The sequence below is a fragment of the Gossypium arboreum genome, chromosome 13 (genome assembly GCF_025698485.1).
Source record: "Gossypium arboreum isolate Shixiya-1 chromosome 13, ASM2569848v2, whole genome shotgun sequence".
NCBI lineage: Eukaryota > Viridiplantae > Streptophyta > Magnoliopsida > Malvales > Malvaceae > Gossypium > Gossypium arboreum.
In genome coordinates, this window is record NC_069082.1 from 83,239,244 (window position 1) to 83,259,410 (window position 20,167).

Consider the following 20,167-nt stretch of genomic DNA (forward strand, 5'->3'; position numbering starts at 1 on the left):
ATGTATGCTATGGTTTGTTCACGTCTAGATTTATCATATGCAGTCAGTGCAGTTAGCAGATACATGGCGAATCCCGGTAAAGAACATTGGAAAGCAGTTTAGTGGATTTTAAGATACTTACGATGTACTACTGATGTTTGCTTAGAGTTTGGAAGAACTAGAGATAGAGTCATTGGGTTTGTTGATGTTGATTTTGCTGGAGACATTAATAGAAGAATATCTCTCATAGGTTATGTCTTTACAATCGAAGGTTGTGCAATCAGTTGGAAAGCCACTTTGCAAGCTATTTGGTTGAAGGGACTCTTTAGTGAACTCAATGAATACCTTCAAATCAATACAGTATTTTGTGACAGTCAGGAAGTGATATTATTGCTTGTAGCGATATTGTTGTGAGCAAAATTAGTACTCATGAAAATCCTGCAAATATGATGACTAAGTCACTTCCTATTACCAAGTTTGAGCATTGCTTAGACTTAGTTGGTGTTCATTGTTAATGTTAAACCCTTAAGGAGTTTTATGGAAGAGGTGGAGAACTTGTTCGTTGAGAGTTCGCGATGAAGAACTTGTTCATTGAGAATTAGTGTCAAAGTGGAGATTGTTAGAATTAAGTGACCTGAATCCTTATTTAAATAAAATACAGTGGTAAAATAAAATAAAAGTAAAATCCATATAGAACTACACTTCTTTTATTTTATTTTAGAATAAGGTTTTTTAAACCTTAGTAAACTCTATCTATTTGATATTGATTAGAATAAGATGTTTCAATCTTATTACACTCCTATTAGAATATGGTTTTACAAGCCTATAAATAGACATAGTCGATTCCTCTTGCAATAATTCAAATTCAACATAGTAAATTTTCTTCTCCTCTGCCCGTGGTTTTTTCCCGAAAGAGTTTCCACGTAAAAATCTGTGTGTTCTTTATTTTTATTTCTCTTTTATTTGTGATATATTGTCATTACCGACATTCTATTTTTTCACATTAAAAATAAAACAAGACTCGGTTCTTTAAAGCTCAGACACTATCAAAACAAAAGAAACTAAAATAAACAACCCAACAAAACCTAAAAAAATCAAGTAACCTAGCCACCCAAATAGGCACTTTCCTTATATCTAAATATTTGAAAAAACAAAGTCCCTTCAGATTTCTTTTTTGCTTCTTGGAGAACCATTATGTGTCTGCTCTTGTTCATACTAATTCGTTTGAATGAAGAAAAATAATCTTCAAATAGCTCTTAAGATGTAAGCACCTATTACTGGCCTTTAAATTCCTTTTGTTTGCAGCTTTTGAAATCACTGATAAGGCGTCCCTTCTATCTCCACCATCGTAAGTTCGACATGCAGTCCCATCTCAGTCTCCTGTAAACATGCCAATGCCTCAACCGCAAACGGTGAGGGTATGTTACCATATAGTGAGCTTTTTGAAAATAGCACCCTACCATTTGTATCTTTGATGATAATTCCAAAACATGATTTATTGTTGTACTTGCAATACGCTGCATCAAAATTTATTTTAACAAACAGGTCATTTGATGCCTTCCATTGTGCTTTCACATTTAACTTTACTGATGTTTTTTCACTGGTTCCATCAATTTCTCTCAAATAATTTCTTCTGAAATTTGCGAGGTTGTTTAGTGTTCGCCTTCATACAGTAGTTGATTTCCTCCGAGTCCATATAGCTCAAAAAAGCACAACCAAAGATTCTCCAAAGGTATTTAGAATTGTTAGAATTAAGTGACCTGAATCTTTATTTAAATAAAATACAATGGTAAAATAAAATAAAAGTAAAATCCATATAGAACTACACTTCTTTTATTTTATTTTAGAATAAGGTTTTTTAAACCTTATTAAACTTCATCTATTTGATATTGATTAGAATAAGGTGTTTCAATCTTACTACACTCCTATTAGAATATGGTTTTACAAGCCTATAAATAGACATAGTCGATTCCTCTTGCATTAATTCAAATTCGACATAGTGAATTTTCTTCTCCTCTGCCCGTGGTTTTTTCTCGAAAGAGTTTCCACGTAAAAATCTATGTTCTTTATTTTTATTTCTCTTTTATTTGTGATATATTTTCATTATCGACATTCTATTTTTTCACATTAAAAATAAAACAAGACTCGATTCTTTAAAGCCCAGACATTATCAAAACAAAATAAACTAAAACAAACAACCTAACAAAACCTAAAAAAATCAAGTAACCTAGCCACCCAAACAGGCACTTTCCTTATCTCTAAATATTTGAAAAAACAAAGTCCCTTTAGATTTCTTTTTTGCTTCTTGGAGAACCACTATGTGTCTGCTCTTGTTCATACTAATTCATTTGAATGAAGAAAAATAATCTTCAAATAGCTCTTAAGATGTAAGCACCTATTACTGACCTTTAAAATTTTTTTGTTTGCAGCTTTTGAAATCACTGATAAGGCGTCCCTTCTATCTCCACCATCGTAAGTTCGACATGCAGTCCCATCTCAGTCACCTATAAATATGCCAATGCCTTAACTGCAAACGGTGAGGGTATGTTACCATATAGTGAGCTTTTTGAAAATAGGACCCTACCATTTGCATCTTTGATGATAATTCCAAAACATGATTTGTTGTTGTGCTTGCAATACGCTGCATCAAAATTTATTTTAACAAACTGGTTGTTTGATGCCTTCCATTGTGCTTGCACACTTTACTTTACTGGTGTTTTTTCATTGGTTCCATCAATTTCTCTCAAATAATTTCTTCTAAAATTTACGTCACTGAGGTTGTTTAGTGTTTGCCTTCATGCAGTAGCTGGTTTTCTCCGAGTCCATATAGCTCAAAAAACCACAACCAAAGAATCTCCAAAGGTATTTAGAATTGTTTTTAACGAATTGACTCACCCAATCTTTAATATGCATATTTGATGATGCTATTAGCCACATATTGCCCAATTGTTGTCAAATCTCCTTTCATTTCAGACAATCCCGAAACACATGTTCCACTATTTTGAAACCATTCACACATCTAAGGCATTCTGGTGTTCCCATTAATCTCTTGTAATTTAGATTAGCAAAATAGGCAGAAATTTTTTTTGTAATTCTCCATACTATAATTTTTTATTTTGGTGGGCAGATCCAATATCCATAGCTTTTTGTAAGGTGTCGAATGGGGATGATGAGTCCCATTTGTGTTTGCCTTATGATTTTCTTGTAACAGTTTGTAAGCACTAAGCATTGTATACTCTCTCAACCCCTCACCTCCGCAAGCCAAGAAATCTTCATGTGGAAACTATGTCAAAGGAATACTTAAAATTCATTGGGCCTCCTTCTCGTCAAAGGTAGATCGAATAATTCCTTCTCTCCCTTTCCCCATAGCTGGATCAATCAAATCGGCCACAGTTTGTATATCTTGATTGGTAACAGGTTGTTGTATTTTGTAATTTGAATTCCCAAGAGTCCAAGCATTATCTCTAACCAAAATTGTCGTCCCTATAGCAATTCTCCAACACATCTCAGACGTAAGAAGACCCTTTGTAGCCCACACACTTTTCCAGATATACGAAGGTAGATTTCCTAAATTCGACTCTAAAAAGTTTGTATTCAAAAAATATTCTATCTCTAATGACCTCGTTAACAAGGAATTAGGATAATTAATCAAGCGCCAACCTTGCTTAGCAAGCAAAGCCAAATTAAACTTTGCTAGACAATGGAAAACCATACCTCCATACTCTTTTAATTCACATAATTGTCTCCAATTGCACCAATGAATTCCAAGTTTATTATTACTTTTGCGTCCACAAGATATTACCAATAATCAATTTGCTTTTACTAGAGAAATCATTAGTAAGTCAAGCGAATTCTTTGCTCTAAATTGCAAATTGATTTGCCGCCCTCTTCCTATATTTGTGCACGTTCAATGGCAGCTCCTAGTTACCGGTGCTTTTAAGCTTAATACGGACAAATCCTCACTAAGAAATCCGGGCATTGGAGGAGATGGTTCGATCATTAAAAATAATAAAGGAAATTGGATAAAAGGATCTATATACGTATCCCATTGGTTACTAATGTATGGATCCAGTTGTGGGCACTCAGGGATGGCCTTTCCCTTGCACTTCAAATGAACATTGCTCATTTAGATATTGAAGATGATGCTGAGATTGTTGTTGAAATTATTAATAGCACTCAGTCACTCATGACTAAATTTAATCGAGCCTCATTCACATTTCTTTGCATTCTTGTTATTGACTGCAAGTCACTCATGACTAAATTTGATCGAGCCTCATTTACACACATTTATAGGAAAAGAAACTAATAGGCTGGCGTGACTAGAGAATAGTCTATACCTCTATTTTATATCGTACTCTTGTTTAATTTATGAATTGCTCTCTTTAGATAATATATATATATATATATATATATATATATATCATTTTAAAAAATAATAAACGTAAAATATATAATTAATAAATATTCAGTAATAATATTTAAATAAAAAATAAAAAGATAATATATATATATAAACAAGTTGAATATAAATAACTCATTTTGTACCAAGCTAAACATGAGCCTAAGCCCGATGTAAACCCACCCATATACACCATCACAATTTATCAGTAAAAAATAAAGAATAAAATATTCTTATGAGTCAATGATGAAACTCGATTTGAATGAATAAATGAATCAATCAACAGCTTACTATGGATAAGAACAGAAGTCACATTGGACCAAAAGTAAAATCCTACCTTCAAAATCCAAAGTACAAACCGTCAAACAAAGACCAGACCTAAATTAACAATTAAGCATCAAAGCAAAACTTCAAACGTTGAACTGAAGGTCACACAATACTGTAAAGGTCGGTGGTTGCTACTGCTAAAATTCAAACCCTTAAATTACAAAGATAAAAGATGGGTTTCATGCAAAATTAACCATGAAAATGGCTTGAAGCATTCATGAATCATGAGACCATTACCAGGAAGTAAAGCACCAAAATTAAGCATTCAGCAAAAGACAGCTTACTATAAATGGTTAAAGCATCCGTTAAGAGACCACACTCCTTTAAGTCTGAAAACCAAAACAAAACAAGGGTTCTATTACTTTTATTCACAAACTTCCTAGTTCACATACAGAGTTTGCTCCTAGGCCATTGCATCTCCACTCAATGTATTATTCCGCTCACCAGGACCAAAATTTCACCCTTGCAGACCAATAATACCGCAAGCTACTCTACCACCAGCATTTCCGGTGCTTTTGCTAAGCTCGTGCCCCCCCTTGCCAAGGTCATCCGGATCAGCATGGACAACGACCGCTCTTCCAATAATGGAGTGTGGCCCGGAGAGAGGAATCTACCAAAGGATAATACGGTAATTTTCAGAAATGGCCACAAGCATAAGAGAAAGGAAATCAAACATAAGCACAGATGAATAAGGAGTTGAAAAAAAAAAATACCTGTTTGTCGACAATAGAGAAACTCGCAGAGCCTGGAGCACCATAAATAAAATTAACAGTATAAGCAATACAAAATCCTTAAACACCAATATTGAGTTGAAATATTTCAACACGTTAGTAATGAACTAGAAAGCAAATATTCATACCATCAGCACCAACAGTGACATTTCCTAGATCACCAGCATGGCGATTCACATCTTCAGGAGCACCATGCTCTTTTCCAGCAGGATTGAAGTGAGGTCCTGCAAAGATATTAATCACGATGAATTACATCCAAAGATGCAAGAAATCAATAAAGTCAACTTCCTGTCATTTTTTCCCTTTCTCATTCCAATTACATACAAAAAGGAAAAACAAATCCAACTTTCGCACTTTACCTGTTGACATGCAACCATTTGTTGTGTCCCCTAGGGCATGAACATGGAACCCATGGAGGCCAGGCTTAAGACCAGAAATGTTGCCCGTCACTGTAGTTGGGCCTGGAAAGCGAAGGAAAGGTTAAATAACTTTGACAAGAAAGACAGAAGTACAGAAACCAAGTGCTATCAGGGTTGTAATCTACCATCTCCCTCTTGAGTGAAGAAAACAGTTCCACTAACACCTTCACTGCTGCTAAGGACAGCCACTGCTTTCACCATTTTTCTATGTGATCTATACTACACAATGTTAGACATGGAAGTAAATAATATTACCTAAATAAAAGATATCTTTGATAGATACATTTATAATGATGAAATAAAAGGTTCAAAAAGTATAACTATGATGAACCATACTACTTGCCCCAAATTTTGTGCTCCCTGACATGATATATAAATATTGGACAAATTCAAATGCAATCAAACGAATATTTTGTCCCATGTCAAAGAATGCAAATATATGGAACAATTGTGATAGGCAGAAATTGTGATAGCTTACATAAAAGGTTAAAATATTTAAAAGAAAAACTCTTTATGAGTTAACCTAGGTAGTTTCATCGTACCCAAATGAGCCTTTACCTTTATTTTGCACTCATATAAGACATTCCCCTTCAATTTGTGCCAAATAAGCTCTTAACCTTCAACTTAAATGAAACCTTAAAATAATTTATCTTTTATTTGAAATGAAATTTTATTTAGGTACAAATAGAAAGATAAGCTCTTAGTTGGCACAATAGATTCAAGAGCCATTCTTAATGTTTAGCATATATAAAATCAGAAGGTAGACTTTGTTTCGTATCATCACAATCATTTTAAGTCCCTTTGCAAATAAAGGCTAGTAGTTTCCAACAGTAATTAATTATAGTCCAATAGCACCAGAAATGTAAACTAATTAAAATTCCCCAAATAAAGATAAAAATTACAAAAGCCAAACATTCACCATAAACTATCATTTATCCCAACAAAAAAGGGAATAGTTTGTCCACTACTGTAATCATACAACAGAACAAAAATTAAAAAATAAAAAATAAACTCTCTCAAAGAATACCAAATAAAACAATGAAAAGAAAACCAAAAACTTGAAAATGAATTCAGCACTAGATTTTCTTCAATATGTAATTTTAAATATATGTTCTTAATTTTTCAATCATCAACCAAGTTCACACGGCATTGAATCAAAGATCTTCCAGTTATCCTACAAAGAGGGGAAAAAAAGAAATACAAGCAGCAGCGAAATCTAGGTTAAAAAAATAAAAAGAAAAGGACATCTAGAAAGATCTTCCATAAAAGCCGAAGAACATCAAAATTAAGCTTAAGAAATAGTGAATTAATCAGTTCAATGCTTTAAAACCTTAAAAATCGAAAATCATGACTGTCGAACCGAAAAACAATAAAGAACTTGACAAACTGAGCTACCTCCTTCGGAACTAGATCTTCTTCAACATGTATTTGTTTATGATATTTGTCTTAAAATTTTCAATCATCAACCAAAAAATAGGATTCACACAAACTGATCAGACAGAATTTCTTTTAAAAAAAAAAGAAGAGAATTCTAGAATGATCTTCCATAAAAGGAGAAGAGGAGCAAAATCAAGGTTAAGATAGAGAGAAATGAAAGAAGCAGAAGGTTTAGAAGCCTAAAAATTGAAGGAGGATATGAAAGTCAAAAGAAGCTTACCTCAGAGCACCGCTTCAGAGTAAACAAACAAATGAGTGTGAGTGTGGTGTGGTGTGGTCTTTGTTTAGGAATTTATAGAAACGGGTGGGGATCAGAGGAGAAGGCTTTATCGCCAACGAGCCATTTGAGGGTACAATGGGAATTCAACTGACAGCTAATTAAAATATCTATATAAGGCCTTAAATAATAAATTGGGAAGCTTTTGTGCATTTGGCCAAAATGAACGGAAGATTAAAAATAAAAGTGATGATAAATTTAGTTTTAGTAGTGGCTGTGAGGCCAAAATGTAAATGATATTAATTTTAAAAAATAATGTTGAATTCTTTTTATATTTTTTCAATAATATTTAAAATTTTAGTATATTATATTTTATAAACTTATTTAGATATTTTTATTAATTAAAATGAAATGAGCATAAATATTAAATAAATAACTGAAAAATTTTTAAAATTAAAAGTCAAACATAATTAATTTAAAAATTTTTAAGATAAAAATAAATAAAATTAAAGTAAATGAGAAAAGGGTAAAACAATAATTTTAACCTTAAGCAGAGGGTTCAATTAGCAATTGGACCCTTCGCCCTCCAGCTGAGCCCACCCAGTACATTTCAGCGCGTTGGACTTGGGTTTTTAAAGAAGAGCATGAATTTACAAGCAAGTGAGAAACACATCAAACCATCCATAACATCAAGAAAGCAAGTGTTTGAAATCAGAAGCTAAAGTCGAGCTCTTAGAATTACAGCCCACACAACTTGAAAGCTAAAGCAGACAAAATTAGAGCTCATAAGCTTAATTATAATTGTTAAGATAGATTATTACAGTTTTATTTTGAGTGGAAGCTACCACATCTTAACTCTCTAATAATCTCAAACACACAAATTTGCAATTAAACCCCTAATTTTTTTATTTGAAGATAAAATTTATACATGCCTCAAATTTTATTTGATTTAATCAACTAACATCGATCTCCTGGATGTGAGCAATTTTGTGCCAATCTGCCCCTCCCATCTTTTTGGCATCTTAGACCCAAGTTCGGACATGCTCTAATTCTCAGCTGTCTAAGTCCGGTAAGATGATCCATTCCCCCTGGTAGAATTAACAATCTTGGGCATTCAATAATCTCAAGTTTATGAAGGGAAGTAAGATTTTGTAGCCATGCTGGTAGCACCGCAAACTTGTCACAATTTTCAATTTGTATTTGCTGCAAAGTGGAAGAAGATCCTTCAAGAAGCAATTGTGGCAAATCTGTTAACACACCTAAACTCCGGATTGAGAAAGTTTTAAGGCTCAACTGAAGGTCTTTGTCTTCTTTCTCTTCAGGTTCCATTCATAGATTGATTTTTTCGCAGCAAGATATTCGAAGGACTTCTAATTTGGTTAGGTGTTTCAGGCTTCGTGGTAGTGAGACAAGATTAGGACAACCAAACAGAACAAGTCTTCGAAGTGATGTGAGATACTGCATTCCTTCAGGTAAGCATTCTAAGTTGTCACATTCAAACAAGCCCAAGTATTGAAGAAATGCCCAACATTGCAGCCAAGTTTCTTTCACATGCTTAGCTTTAATGGTTATTTCTAGATATCTAAGCTCAATCAAGCTTTCCATGCTGACAGGCAATTGCATCAAAGGAATACCATACATTCTTAATGTTTGCAAGCTCCGAAGCTTATAGAAAGAACTTGAAAGTTTCTGTATATTTCGACAACCAGTCAAATCAAGGTCTCGTAAGTGCTTCAAGGTACCAATCAAATTCGGTAAAGCTGTCAATGGTGAACAACGTAAATGAAGTGCTCGTAGATACTTAAATTTTGAGACACAAAGATTGATAATAGATTCATGGATAGTCTTCGATTCTGTTGAAAGCTCATGGACGAATACTGTTCGAACATTTTTTAATTTCTTCAAATCTTGCGGAACCTTTAGCAGCTTGTCATCACAAAATGATAAATGTCGAACATTTTCATCAATAACATATGATTGGGAATTCACTGTTTTACACTCTTTTTGTGACACATCTAATGCAAGATCATGTATCAAATCATGCATTTTAAAGGTAAAACCCAAGGCATAATCAGTCTCCTTTTGGATGAGGCACCTCGACAGTAACTCATTCAAATATCGACCTCCAACATCAACCCATTCTTGCTTTTGCTTTGAATGCTCAAGCAGTCCATTTGCCATCCAGAATTGGATGACTTTATCACTATAATATATACTATCCTTTTTGTACAATGACATAACAGCAAAACACCGTTGCAAATGAGATGGCAGATGGTTGTAACTCAACTTCAAGACTGGTAAAATCTCATTTTCAGCATGCTCGAGTTTCCATATTTCGTTATCTCGAACAGAGATCCAATCAAATTCATCAGTTTTCATAAACAAAAGGCTCCCCAAAGTTCTCACTACCGAAGGAACCCCTTTGCATTTTTTCACAATTTCTTCCCCAATCCTCATGAGATTTGGGTATTTTCTATCATCACCATCATTAAATGCCCATTTTGTAAACAAAATCAAACAATCTTCATGAGGAAGAACTTTCAATTCATAAGGGCTAATTGAACTCATTATTGAAGCAACTTTCAAACTCCGAGTGGTCACAATGATTTTACTTTGAGACAAACCGCCCATTGATCTTAATAAATCTCTTAATTCAATCCATCTTGCTTGATTTTCATTCCATACATCATCTAGAACAAGCAAAAACTTCTTATCATTCAAAAGACTTCACAAACAATTTTGTAATGCTTCAACTGTTGAATCATCACATTGTTCTCCTTTATTTATAGAGTGAATCAATAGCTTAAGCAACCTAGTAAGATCAAATTCCTCCGAAACACAAATCCATATCTTCAATGGGAAATGTCTATTAACTCGATTGTCATTATACACTAATCGAGTGAGTGTGGTTTTTCCTATACCCCCAATTCCAACAATGGGAATGACAGGAACATCTAGACCCTCACTTGGTTTCATCAAGAGATCAACAATGTTCTCTTTATCCACATCTCTACCAATGACATCCTTAGAATTCACAAAAGAGTGAGTCTCTCTGTTAAAAACATGTCGGTTGTCCGTACCCTGTCCTAGATTAAAGTTATCCCACTCAATGGCCAGTTCGTTTAACCTCTGATTGATGACTTCGATTTTATGACCCATTTTTAAAGAGAAGGAAAGAGGCAAAGAGCAGGAAGCTAAAAATCGAACCTTGAAGGTGATGTTGGGGTGATTGACCACCTGTTTGCGGAGAGCTTCACACTTGAAATCATCAATAACATCTTCAGCGTCGTAAAAGATGTCTCGGAGCTTCCACATAGAGAGGCGCAACTTCTCGTTCTGGTGCTGTTGCCGCTCAGCATCCAACAGCACCGCTTTAATGCGGCTCAGGGTCTCCTTGAGCTTTCTTAGATGGCTTTCGAAATTAAACGCCAAGCGAGCTTCTTCTACAGAGAGATGGGCTATTTTTTCCAGGACCCTTTCTGCAATATTGAACAGAAATGATTCTGCCATAATTGATCTCTAAGAGCAAAGAAAGAAAGAAGGAAGAAAAGGTAATTACTTTAGGGAAAGCAAGGCAATCAAGCACTCAAAAAGGGCTTTCTTTTTCTTTTTCTTGGTTAGCAACATTTGGAAGTCGCCTTTAAGCAAACCTTGTGATTGATAGTTGACTTGAATCGAAATCTCCAGACAAGAGACGCGTATTCCTGTGTTTTTAGTTTTGACTTTTGTTCCCTCTTTCATGGAACAACTCTGGGAAAGTTCACAACAAAAGAAGGGGCTTTGAGGGAATTGGAATTTGCTTACTTTCAAGGTAAATTTGATATATATATACAAATAAAACATACAGGATTTTAGGCGGATTTCTCCAATATTTAGGAGAAGAATTGGATCGATTTTAAAGAAAACAACAGAATCACATACAAAATGTATTTTGTTTATTAATTTAATATATTAGTTGTTTTAGTTAGATGAGTAAATATTAATAGTTTTGTTTTTAAATGTCGGGCTTAATTGTTCTCTTACTCTTTATATTTATATTTTTATTTCATTTTATTTTAATTTTATTTTAAATTTTTATTTAATAATTATAAATATATATTTTAATTAATAATTTTTTATTTATATAAATAAAATAATAAGTATGTATTGGTTAATAATAAGGAGCTTATTAGTAAGGTGTCTGAGGTTGAAGTTAAGAATGATGTCTTCCAGCTGGGAGGTTTGAAAGCTCCAGGGTCTGATGGGTATTGTGGGATTTTTTATCAGAAGTATTGGTTAATAGTAAAAGATGATACTGTGAGGTGTGTCCAGAGTTTTTTTTGAAATGGCAGAATGCTGAGAGAAATGAATAAAACAGAGGTTGTGCTAATTCCAAAAGTGAAGGGGCCTGAGTTGGTATCTCAGTTTAGGCCTATTAGTCTGTGTAACTTCTGTTACAAGATTACCGCAAGGGTTATGGTTAATAGGATAAGACCTTTGATGGGAGAGTTAATAATGTGGAATCAAAGTGCTTTTGTTGAAGAAAGATTGATTCAGGATAATGTTGTTATTGCTGGAGAGGTCTTCCATTATTTGAAATTGAGGAGAAGAGGTAGGAGGCATTAGGTGGATATCAAGTTGGATATGAGATTACTTCTGCCATGGCAAATTTTATTTGGGAACAAAGGGATGGGAAAAGAAAGATTCATTGGTTGACTTGGGAAATTTTAACTAAGACATGGGGTGATGGTGGATTGGGTTTTAAAGAATTAAGAAAGTTGGTGTATTGTTAATAGATCTGATAAGCTTTGGGTTAGAGTGCTAGGGAGATATTTCCCAAATTCTGAGTTCTTTGAGGCTCAAAAAGGTGCACAAGCATCATGGATTTGGAATAGTCTTTTGGCAGGAAGGGATCTGATATCATTGGCAAATAGGGAATGGAGAATCAATGAATATTGGGAGAGATAGATGGGTTCCAAGATTAGAAGGTTCTGTTTTTGCTAATGGTGAAGGGGATGTGTCTGGTAGGCCACAAATAATAACCGAGATTACTGATATGGATGGTATTAAGGAATGGCTTGATGATGATGAACAATGTAATGCTATTTTGAAGATACCTTTTTGTTTTAGTGGTGGTCATGATTGTTTAGTGTAGAGTAAATACTCGGTGAAATCTGGGCACATTGTTGCAAGGATGGAGGGTCATAGTAATAGTAACATGGATTGTCAGCGATCTAGTATATGGAAGGTGAACTGGAATTTGAAGACTCCACCTAAGGTCAGGAGTTTTTTTGTGGAGATCATGTAATAATGCGATTGCTACTAATTTGAACATGTGGAGAAAGAAAGTTATAACTAGCCATTGTTGTAAATTTTGTGGAAATAAGGAATAGACTGTCATGCACTTACTTTTTAAGTGTAGTTGGACTGGTTTGGAAGTTCCTTGGGCATCAGATTGTTTGGGGATTTTGAAGGAGACTTTGTTTAATGGTTGTTGCAACTGTGAGAGAGTTTAAAAAAGAGACATGACAAATAGGAGATTATAGCTAAGGTGGGCTCTTTTTGTTGGTATATTGGGAAGCATAGATTTGATGCTGTTCTGGAGAATAAGGATGTTGATCCAATAAGTAGCATCATATTTGCTGAGAATGCTTTTAAGGAATATTGGATGGTTAATGGATTATGGGAGAGTCTGTGTAAGTTGGCAAGAGATGGAGAGGGTCGAATGGAGGACAAATGGGAGAGGCCGCCATTTGATTGGTTTAAAGAGAACTGTGAATGAAATTTTCACAAGGATTCTGAGGATGCAGGAGTTGGGGTTGTTTTTAGAAATTCAGATGGGAAGTTAGTGGATGGTTTGGCAAAAGCTGAGGCTGAAGCTGTGAAAATGAGTCTTAAAATGGTTGTTGATAAGGGATTTAGAAATATTATTGTTGAGATTGATTCTAAAGTGTTGATGGATGATATTAACGAGGGCGGTGAAGTGAGTTTCAGGTGGAAGTTGCTGCCTATTTTGAAGAACATCTGGTCTTTTAGTAAACAAGTGTCTAATTGTAGATTCAAATTGATTGGAAGAGCTGCTAATAAAGCAACAGATTGGGCTGCATCACAGGGCCGTTTGATGATGTGCCCATGTAATTGGGTCAATGAACCCATCATCATTGGTTTTCATTTTGGATAACGATAGTGTTCCTGCTCCGCCTTTATACTGTTTATTTTACACCGTGTTGGTGAATGTTTGTTGCGAGAAAGATAGATGTCTTCTCTGTGTTGTTTCATTTGTGCTTTTGTAATTGTTCATTTGTTGATTGGATTACATTTGTTTTCAGGAGTGAAATACCCTTTCACTGGCCAAAAAAAAAAATAATAATAACTAAATCTTAGATCATCAATTACCAATACTTTGAGCACAAATAAAACCCTCAACTGAGATATGCAGCTTGATTAAACAAAAAACTTCTACATAAACCACTACGGTAAAACGAAATTACACATTTTAAGTTCCACAATTTAACTAAGAATCCCAACCACTTTATTACGAGATTTCCTACATATTCAACATAATAAAAGTTCACACATGATTTCCCCCTCTAGTATGTGAATATCAAATATCGGCAAATAAACCAACCAACTGAGATCCTTGTTTTCTAGGCACTTTTCTCACTGCACAGCTTCTCGATAAGTTCTGCAGCATCTTGAACAGTTGTGATGGTTTGTGCATTGTCCTCTTCCACAGTGATTCCGAATTCTTCCTCAAGCCCCATTACAATCTCAACCTGAAACCATATACTATGGATCATAACACAAACTAAAACCAATAATCTTTCAAATTACAAACAACTAATCAACAAAGTATATGCATCTAAAACAAATAGATGGGCAACTACTACCTATAAAAGTAAAACAAATTCATGGTCTCCTTTATCCTGCACACTACTTTTATGCACATAAGATGAAAGGGAAGAAAGAAAATATGAAATGGTTATACAGTTGAGAGAGTACCGTATCAAGAGAATCAGCTCCAAGATCAACAAATGTTGATTCACCGGTGATTGGTTTGTCATTTTCTAAAGCTAATTGTCTCCTTACTACATCACATACCTTATCCACGGTCTCTTTTTTGGCCTGCACAAAGACATTTGACATCAAAGAGAGAAATAGTTATAGATATATATTGTCATAGGAGAGACCAAAACCTATAGAAACGAAAATCATTGCATTCAGTGAGAAACATACAGCACAGCAGATCTGCAAGCGAGCAGGCGTTGGACGCATCGTAAATGAGAGGGTGCTTCTTCCCTGGTTCATAAATGAACACAATTTCAACCCAGAAACACTGCCTTTAGCCTGTTAAAAGATGTTCAGTAGCATGAAAATCAGCCGATGATTTATATAAAAAGAATGGTTCTAGAAGAAACAACAATCTTCAAAGATATCTCAACATCTTAATCCTAGCAAAATAGAAACTTAAATTTTGCACTTGTCTATTTTAGTGAACTTTACAAACAAAAATCCAAATCCAACATATTAATATTCATAAGCACTCTAAACATCAATAATATAACTGCAATTTTATACAGTGATCTATGTTATAGATCAAATATAATTCTATGAAAATCATGTTTAACAGGCCAAAAACCACTAAAACAAATCTCCTTAAACTTAAAACTAATGATACCCGGAAAATCTATAGCTTCCATCACTACATCAGCTCATTTGGAAGCAAAAAGCAATTCCCGTTCTAGTTATTGCTTTAGTAACTTGCTTGAGCTCCCTTAAGATGCTAAAACAAATCATACTTGATTAAAAATGGATAAATAACCATATCTAATGCAACACCAAATCAGATAAACAAGTAAAATCGTTCATTATTTTCTCCGAAGCAATTACCATTTGAGCTTTTATTTATTTTTATAATTTCCGAAAGCAAAAACCAAAAAGAAGTAAAAGCAAAACAACAGCAATAAAAATAAATTAGAAACTTTCAGATCTCAGATTGACCAGATCAAATCATCCATGAAAGAAGTAGAACTAACAAAAGTAACAGTAAAGCATCAGTAACAGTAAGACATGGACATTTGATTAAATCAATAAACAAAAAGTGAAATCTGAAAAAGAAGGATAAATTAAAACAACAAACAGATCGGGCGAAAAATAAAACCAAACAAAGAAACCAAAAAAAAAAAAAAGTCCAAAGAAGAAGAGAAACAAATGCATTAGTAGCTAAAAAGAAAGAAAGATAAAGAGAGTACAAAGGGGCGAGGTTGCATGGAGATGGATGAGCCAGCAATAGAAGCCATTGGAGAGAGAAAGATGAAATGCGAAACGGCGGAGAGATCGAAGATGAGTGGAGTGGAATGGATTGGAGTATGAGGGTTTAGGAGTTTGGTTTTTATAGGAGGATTTGTGATATTGAGAATGAGAAAGAGGTTTCTCTCCTTTTGGGGGTTTTGGGGGTGGGGTGGGGGGTTATTTGTTGTTTTGCAAAACGTGGATTGTGCCACTTATTAATGGTGTTAGCACCGACCCTGGACGGCACACGACCAAATTTGGCCTTTTTTATTTAAGGTGCCGTAATAATTGGACGAAAATGTAATTATAATTTTCAATTTTATGTTATATATGAGGAATTTTAATTTTTAGATTTTATGTTACATTTGTTTGTATAAATTATAATTGTAGAATTATAGAATTTTAAGTTTTAAAATATTAATTATTATAAAAACATTAACAACATTTGAGAAAAAATTGATTAAACAAGTAATAAAATTTAAAATTAAACTATTCTAAATATATATATTTTAAGTAAATTCTACTATTAATCTCTATATTTTGTGAAAGTTGTAAATTTAATTCATATATTTTACAAAATTTGTGAATTTAGTCTTTTTACTTTAATTTGATCAATTTTAGTCCCTATATTTTTTATTTGACCAATTCTAGTCCTTGTATTTTTTGAATTTTAAAATTTTAATCTTCACCCAAATAATAAAAATTAAATTTCTTAGTTAAATTCAATTACTAGCCTTATTAATATGCATTCAGTTGTAGATTTGGTCTATACTCTCTAATTTGGTCATTATAAGTTCTTATAATTTTCAAATTTTGAAAGTTTAATCTCTACGCAAATGATATACATTAATCCATTAACCGAATTTTTAGTGAGTAATATGTGGAAATAATAACCTAACATGACATTTCACATATGATAATAACTTTTTGCATGTAACGCCCCCACGCCCGAAACCGTCACCGGAGTCAAGCTTGAGGTGTTACTAAACTTATCTTACCTTTTAAACAACTCTAAATCACTTATTTTAATTTTCGGAATAAACTGTTTTCTGCGTCATGGTTGCTTAAAAATTCATTTCTCGAGTTTCAAAACTCGAAATTAAGATCCGTAAATTTTTCCTGAAACTAGACTCATATATCTATCTATTAATTTTTTTCTAGAATTTTTTTACTTAGCCAATTAGTACAGTTTATTAGTTAAAGTTATCCCTGTTTCAGAATTCGACTACACTGGCCTCTACTTACTACGAACCACTTTTCTCTCTGTACAAAATTCATATGACTATACCGCTTGTTTGCATTAAAACTAGATTCAATAAGGATTCTAAACATATAAAGTATACCACCTAATTATTTTTGTAAAATTTATGGTGAATTTCTAAAGTTGGAACAGGGGATCCAGAAATCGCTCTGGCCCTATTCCACTAAAACCCAGATATCTTATAAAATACAAAACCTTTACCTATTTTGATTATTCCATATGAAAATAGACACAATGAGCTTTAATTTCATATATTATTCACCATCAACCCATGTCTCTACAATTTCTTGTGATTTTTCAAAATCACGTTATTTCCGATACTTGAATCTGTTTTTAAGTTACTTTCACATTTTTCATAGTTTTCATGTGATAGTTACTACTTAATCATACATACTATTAAACATGTATATCATCAGCCATTCTATTAGTTAATCACTAGAAAGTATCATTCATTGATCATATCATATTAAAAGAAACCAATTTCCTATACATGCCATACACAAAACGAAACGTTTAATTATACCAATGTGGTTTCTTCGATAGTGTGATCGGTCTCCGACGTTTCCTTCGATCCCCGAGTGGCTTGATAAAAACTATAAGAAAAAGAAAATAAAGAGAGTAAGCACTAGGCTTAGTAAGCTTACAAGCAAATAAATTACAACATTCAACATGTTGAATAAATATACATAATGTCACCTAGCCTCATAAACTTCCTTTACTTCTCATTTTCTACCTTCTTCTTTACTCACTTACCTTCTTTCTTACCTGACCTTCCACTATTCATAAATATAATCTACCTTCCCTTTTTGCTGATAATTCACTGTAATTTAATGTGTACAATGACCCGTTGAATCACTCGGAATACTAAGGATACTAGGGTCGTTCTTGTCTATCAATATCCTGCCAATGCCATGTCTTCGACATGGACTTACATGAATTATTCCTGTCTCTAATGCCATATATATATATATATATATATATATATATATATATATATGGGCTTACATGGCTCATTCCTGTCTCCAAAGCCATATATCTGATATGGACTTACATGGCTCATTTTGTCTGTCTCATCTCATCAACCCCAATATCCTAACATTCTTAAGGTTCAAACGGGCTTCTGATGCTTTTTCTCTGTCACTTCGCCTTTAATTCGACTTTAAATATTCTCATAACATAAATATATAAATGCTAGAAATTGACAATAATAATGTAAATAAAAGAATATTTCATTTATTTACTGTAAACTTACCTTGATACAAAATGTGACTAAACCTTACAATTTAGTCCTTTACTTTTCCTTTTCCTCGTTCTTCTTTGGATTCTTGATCTATAATATAAAATATTTCTACTCATTAGCATTTATTTGATTCCTATTTCACTTAACAATTTATGCTGTTCAAATTTTGAAATTGCACTTTTACCCTAAAATTTACAGTTTTTTACAATTTAGTCCCTGCTCAATTCACCCATCAATGGAACTAATTTTTTTTCTAAATTAACACTTTTATTTTATCATTATAAACTATTTCACAGCCTTTGATATTCTGAATTTCAACACCAACATCTAATTCACAATTTTGCTCACAATTAGGTCCTAAATACCATTTTCTATCAAAATGACTTAATAAAACAACCTTAATATGAAATTAGAACTTCAATTTCATAATAATTCATCATAAACTACCCTTACTCAGCCAGGGTAATTTCCAATTTCACCCACCAAATCAAAAACTAATGAATTAGATGATTGGACCTAATTGTAAAAGTCACAAAACATAAAATTACTAAGAAATAGTAAAATTGAACTTACATGGTGCAAAAATATGAAAAACCAGCATAGGAGACCTGCTACGGCGTTTCGGCTGAGAAAGATGAAGAAATGTCTAGATTTTCAATTACATCATTTTTTAACTATTAACTTTTATGCTAATTCCAATTTTGTCCCTTGTTCACATTGTTTTCTTGCTTATTTCATACCCAAACCGTCCAGCCATTAACCTTTGGGTCTAATTGCTCTTTAAATCCATCTTTTAAATACTTAAGCTATTTACTCACAATTTAACAAATTTTGAGCTATTTTCGATTTAGTCCTTTTAATTAATTAGCTATCCAAACATCAAAATTTTCTAACGAAACTTTAATACTAACTCAATGACACTTCATAAATATTTATAAAAATATTTATAGCTCGATTTTCAAATTCGAGGTCTTGATACCTCGTTTTTGACCCGTCTGACCTAATAAATTATTTTAATTCACTAATTTCACCATTTCACAAATTCTTCTAAATTCTTACTTGACTCATAAATATTAAGTTACTATCTTGTTCAATCTTATTTGTCCGATTTAGTGATCTCAAATCACCATTTTTGACACCACTGAAAATTAGGCCGTTACATTTTACCTCAGATTTGTGGTTTCGCAACCACTGTTCCGTTTAGGCCCTATTTTGGGATGTTACATTGCACATTAGATTTTGGAAACAACAAAACTTAGCTTAGTGAATTTAACATATATCATTTGGTGAGGATTGGGACTTTAAAATCCAAAAATTACATGGACTAAAATTGACCAAATTAAAATACAAAGACTAAATACACAAATTTTATAAAATACATGGACTAATAGCATAATTTAAACTATATTTTACGATTTACAAGACTAATAGCATAATTTAAACTATATTTTACGATTTACAAGACTTGTCATATTTATGGATAGAAATTTTAATTGTTTTAAAAGACCTATGTTTTGAAATGAATTTATATAATAATTAATAAAATATTAAATTTTATATTGAATTATTTTGTATTTAAATTATACTCTATATCCATATTAAATAGAAATAAATATGCATGTTCACATTACAATTTTTAATATGGTACACTTTCTATTTCAAGCACTTATACTATCATTTTTACATTCACTAGAAAATACTATCGTAACTCACATTTACACTATAAATAAGTGAAAAAAACCATAAATTTTATAGAGGTTATAATTTAAAATTATTTATATTATAAAAGAATAACAATAAAATTAAGTGATATTGATTCGAAAATAACCCAAAACCTTATTTAATGAAGGATGATTCCAATATAATGGGATTTACATGCCATACAT

The 20,167-nt window shown here is 32.9% G+C and overlaps 3 protein-coding genes and 1 long non-coding RNA gene across 5 annotated transcripts; all 4 read right to left on the reverse strand.

Moving 5' to 3' along the window:
* Positions 1–4,962: 4,962 nt before the first annotated feature.
* Positions 4,963–7,616, reverse strand: LOC108486588 (superoxide dismutase [Cu-Zn]-like). Of its 2 annotated transcripts, none has more exons than XM_017790713.2 (6): positions 7,513–7,616; positions 5,981–6,074; positions 5,796–5,897; positions 5,565–5,660; positions 5,419–5,450; positions 4,963–5,315 (listed from the first exon to the last, which is right to left on the reverse strand). In XM_017790713.2, exons 2-6 carry the CDS (start codon positions 6,054–6,056, stop codon positions 5,163–5,165), a joined length of 459 nt encoding a protein of 152 aa, XP_017646202.1. In that variant the 5' UTR covers positions 6,057–6,074; positions 7,513–7,616; the 3' UTR covers positions 4,963–5,162. The 2 variants fall into 2 exon arrangements, with proteins under 2 accessions (XP_017646202.1, XP_017646201.1); XM_017790712.2 differs by having other exon boundaries at positions 5,981–6,069; positions 7,513–7,605.
* A 1,222-nt stretch (positions 7,617–8,838) lies between these two features.
* Positions 8,839–10,140, reverse strand: LOC108485363 (putative disease resistance protein RGA1). The gene has a single exon (XM_017789172.1). It carries the CDS (start codon positions 10,138–10,140, stop codon positions 8,839–8,841), a length of 1,302 nt encoding a protein of 433 aa, XP_017644661.1.
* A 3,750-nt stretch (positions 10,141–13,890) lies between these two features.
* LOC108484252 (acyl carrier protein 2, chloroplastic-like) lies at positions 13,891–15,952 on the reverse strand. The gene is made up of 4 exons (XM_017787971.2): positions 15,741–15,952; positions 14,725–14,835; positions 14,491–14,613; positions 13,891–14,264 (listed from the first exon to the last, which is right to left on the reverse strand). The coding sequence occupies exons 1-4, from the start codon at positions 15,786–15,788 to the stop codon at positions 14,136–14,138; spliced, it is 411 nt and encodes a 136-aa protein (XP_017643460.1). The 5' UTR covers positions 15,789–15,952; the 3' UTR covers positions 13,891–14,135.
* Positions 15,953–17,460: 1,508 nt separating this feature from the next.
* On the reverse strand, positions 17,461–18,414 carry LOC128286563 (uncharacterized). Its single transcript, XR_008277171.1, has 2 exons — positions 18,294–18,414; positions 17,461–17,634 (listed from the first exon to the last, which is right to left on the reverse strand). It is a non-coding gene; the product is annotated as an uncharacterized LOC128286563 (long non-coding RNA).
* Positions 18,415–20,167: the final 1,753 nt, after the last annotated feature.